The sequence below is a fragment of the Drosophila subpulchrella genome, unplaced genomic scaffold (assembly GCF_014743375.2).
Source record: "Drosophila subpulchrella strain 33 F10 #4 breed RU33 unplaced genomic scaffold, RU_Dsub_v1.1 Primary Assembly Seq55, whole genome shotgun sequence".
Taxonomy (NCBI): domain Eukaryota; kingdom Metazoa; phylum Arthropoda; class Insecta; order Diptera; family Drosophilidae; genus Drosophila; species Drosophila subpulchrella.
The window spans coordinates 232423-236665 of NW_023665692.1; the positions used below are offsets into that span (position 1 = coordinate 232423).

A 4243-nucleotide genomic window follows, 5' to 3' on the forward strand; every position below is an offset into this window, starting at 1 on the left:
CAGAAAGTGCCGTCTACAATTTCAGAAGTGGGATTACCGCGAAAAAATTTTTTCTCGCGTCCTTACTGCCTACGAGCATAATAAAGCAAAAGTTATTAAGTCAGTTATTTAAAATAGTTTGTAGTCATGGACCCCATCGCTGCGGACGACTACACAGCATCAGAACTTCGATGTTGGCTGGAAAAACTTGGGTTGCCGAAAAGCGGCACCAAGGCAACACTAGCAGCGCGGTTGAATGGTGTGCACCCCGCAGCCCGAGGAGATTGTCCAGTACTGGACCCCAAGGACATGACCGACATTGAAGCTGGACCCGAGGAAAGGTCAAATACTGCTGAAAATCAAGGAACCGATCAGGACGATGTCGGGGCTACATCGCTGGAAGCCCAAAACAACGAAGAAGCTGACAACAACATGTGCGTTCCAGAAATTTCCATGCAATTGGAATCTCTGAAGCGTCACTTAGAAGTCGTCCAATTGGAAAATGAGTTTCTCAAATTGGAAGTTTCCCGGCGTCAGCCATTGAATAGAGTGACCGCACCTTCGACGAGCAACTTGCCAGAAATCCAGAACAATGTTTCCACACCAAATCAAACCAATGTCACCCTATCGAATTTGGGGAATATTGTTGAAGAGGCTGCCAGACCTAATACAACCATTTTTAACAACAACTCTTTGGTGACCACGGTGAAGGAAATGCTTTCACCTTTTGACGGTGCTGTTAACAGCAAAGTGCCAGTTAACACTTGGATCGCACAGCTCAACGCGATCATAAAAATGTACAAGCTGAGCGAAGACATAACTCGCATGCTGGTTATGTCAAAGTTGAAAGACCGAGCTCAAATTTGGTTGTACTCTTCTGAGAACTTTCTGTCCTTGCCAGCCCAGGACCTCTTAACTCAACTCGCAGAGGCTTTTCAGTCAAAAGAGAGCAAGATAATGTCCAGACGCAAGTTCCAGGAGCGAAAGTGGCAACCAGCTGAAGACTTTGCTACGTACTTTAACGACAAGACCCTGTTGGCTGCACACATCAGAATAGACGACGAGGAATTAATCGACAGTATCATCGAAGGAATACCGGACACTCTTCTACGACAACAGGCACACATGCACTGTTTTAATTCGTCTGCCCAGCTGTTGCAGGCATTCTCCAAAGTAACATTGCGGAAACCATCTCTCGCATTTGGACGCCACAAAGACGTTTCTGGAAATCAGCCCGGACCCGCTGTAAGATGCTTCAACTGTAACTCCATGGGTCACTTCGCAGCCGACTGCCGCAAGCCTAAGCGCGCGTACGGCGCTTGCTACGGTTGCGGAAGTTTGGAGCACCTGATATCCCATTGCAACGAGAAGAAGAACGCAACCAAAAATGAATATGTGAGACCGTTTAAAATTTACTTTAATTCACAGTCTAATCAGTGCCTATTCGCAGAATGCCTAATCGATTCTGGGAGTCCAATTAGTTTTACGAAGTTATCCTGCGTTGAAAACATTCTAAGAAGTAATATCGTTAACGTTAATGAAAACAACTTGTCGCATTACTTTGGCTTGAACCACAGCCCTTTAGACATATATGGAAAGATATCATGTTTTGTTATTATGAATAAAGTGAAGTTTAATTTTGAATTATTAATTGTGGCAAATGAATCGATGGCATATGGCACTGTTTTAGGAAGAGATTTTATGAACATTTGTAACTTTAAGATTGTTAGGGAAAATGATTGTTCAAATGATAGTTGTACTGATGATCGTTCAAATGATAGTTGTACTGATGATCGTTCAAATGATAGTTGTACTGATGATCGTTCAAATGATAGTTGTACTGATGATCGTTCAAATGATAGTTGTACTGATGATCGTTCAAATGATAGTTGTACTGATGATCGTTCAAATGATAGTTGTACTGATGATCGTTCAAATGATGGTTGTGCTGATGATCGTTTAAATGACAGTGGGGTTGATGATCGTTTAAAGGATATTTTTTCAAAAGATAGTTGTATTGCAAATGATCGCTCAGATAATGGTAATAGTGAGAAGGATAGTAGTTTTAAATTTTATTGCTCAAATGTTGGTCAGACTGGAAACGATTGTGCTACTGATAGCTGTGAGAAAGATGATTGTCTAAATGATAGTATAAAGGTTTATTGTGGTTACAAAGAAACGCAAAGTGATTCGTGTAAAACGATAGAGTCAAGTCAAAATTTAAGTGTCCAACCCAGCGATCATTTCGAGTCAGAAATTATGTCAATTGAATACCCTGATCCAGCCGAAAGCAACCTGTTAAATATTAGCGACAAGTGTGAGTTTACGTTAAGAAAAAAACTGATAGATATTTTTGATAAGTTTTATACGAAACCGAAACGGCCAGAGATCCCCTTAGTAAAATGGGAAATGAAACTGAATTTTGATAAAACTAAACCGTTTAATTACCCTCCAAGGCGTTTATCATACGCAGAGAAAAGTCAAGTTCAAAATTTATTAGACGATTACATAAAAAACGGTATAATTAGAGTAAGCGAGTCTGAGTATGCATCACCTATAGTTCTAGTTAAGAAAAAGTCTGGAGAATTAAGAATGTGCGTAGATTACCGAACCCTCAACAAAAACATGCTTAAAGATAACTACCCCACCCCCTTAATAGATGACCTTATTGATAAACTGTCTGAAAAAACTATTTTTACCAAGTTAGACCTCAAAAATGGGTTCTTTCACGTGCACATGGACGAGGATTTAATTAAGTATACCGCTTTTACAACACCTATGGGTCAGTATGAATGGCTTAGAATGCCATTTGGTTTACGAAACGCACCAGCAGTTTTTCAAAGATTTGTAAACAAAATCTTTGCCGATTTGGTTAAAGAAGATAAGGTTCTAATTTATATGGATGACATTTTAATAGCAACGAAAGATAGTAAGAGTCATATGGAGATATTAACGGAGGTCTTTAACCGACTGGTAGATAACAAGCTTGACCTTAGGTTAGACAAGTGTGAGGTTCTTCAAAGAGAAATAAAGTATTTAGGATACATAATATCGGGAGAGGGTATTAAACCTGATTCGAAAGGTATGCAAGCAGTAAAAGATTTTCCTATACCGACAAAAACGCATGAGGTTCAAAGTTTTCTCGGACTGTGCTCCTATTTCAGACGCTTTGTCAAAGATTTTTCAACAAAAGCAAAGCCGTTGTATGATCTTGTAAGAAAGGACAGAAAGTTCGAATTTGGTGCGAAAGAGTTAGAGTGTTTTGAAATATTAAAAGTAAATCTTTTGGAAGCCCCTATTCTGGCCTTGTACAATCCAAAAGACCCAACAGAGTTATATTGTGATGCTAGCGCCCTAGGTTTTGGTTCAATTTTAATGCAGAAGAAGAAAGATAGTAAGTTTCACCCCGTGTTCTATTTTTCTAAACGCACGACGGATGTGGAGTCGAAGTACCATAGTTTCGAATTAGAAACGCTCGCTGTAGTTTACTCGTTACAACGCTTTAGAATCTATCTTCAAGGAATACAGTTTAAAATAGTTACAGATTGTAGTGCTCTTACCCTGGCGTTAAATAAAAAGGAATTATGCCCAAGAATTGCCAGGTGGGCACTTTTTCTTCAAGATTATGACTACACTCTAGAACATAGAGCCGGCAAGCGTATGCAGCATGTCGATGCACTTAGCAGGAACACACACATACTGACAATCGATTCTAATTCATTTGAAGAAAACTTAGTTATATGTCAAAGTAGAGATGAGAAAATCAAAAGTATAGCTAAGAAACTTCAGGAAACAGAATTAAAGGATTATGAGATGCGGAATGGAATAATTTACAAAAAAAAGAATAAGGATGGTCTTTTATTTTATGTGCCAAGCGAAATGGAAAGCCACGTTCTTTTTAGTTACCACGATCAATTAGGACATGTTGGAATAGATAAGATGGTAGAAATTATCTCAAAAAGTTACTGGTTCCCTAAAGTTCGTGAAAAATGCAAGCGGCACATTAATAATTGTTTGAAATGTATCGCCTATTCTGATAAGTCTGGTAAAGACGAAGGTTTCCTTCACAGCATCCCCAAAGTAAGCATTCCCTTTGATGTCATACACATAGACCATTATGGCCCGGTAGACAAAAGTAGAGCCAACAAACACGTACTGGTGATTATAGACGCATTTACAAAGTTTGTAAGACTTTATCCGGCAAAAACTACAAAGTCTAGGGAAGCAATAGTAGCATTAAAGGACTATTTTAGGTCGTATAGTA

At 39.1% G+C, this 4243-nt stretch overlaps 1 protein-coding gene across 1 annotated transcript; it reads left to right on the forward strand.

Moving 5' to 3' along the window:
• Window positions 1-1093: 1093 nt before the first annotated feature.
• LOC119562535 (cold shock protein 1-like) lies at window positions 1094-1628 on the forward strand. The gene is made up of 2 exons (XM_037875731.1): window positions 1094-1374; window positions 1430-1628. The coding sequence occupies exons 1-2, from the start codon at window positions 1105-1107 to the stop codon at window positions 1436-1438; spliced, it is 279 nt and encodes a 92-aa protein (XP_037731659.1). The 5' UTR covers window positions 1094-1104; the 3' UTR covers window positions 1439-1628.
• The last annotated feature ends 2615 nt before the right edge of the window (window positions 1629-4243 follow it).

Bases quoted from the DNA above. Each gene is read 5' to 3' on its own strand.
- LOC119562535 (XM_037875731.1), top strand. From the start codon at position 1,105: ATGCACTGTTTTAATTCGTCTGCCCAGCTGTTGCAGGCATTCTCCAAA.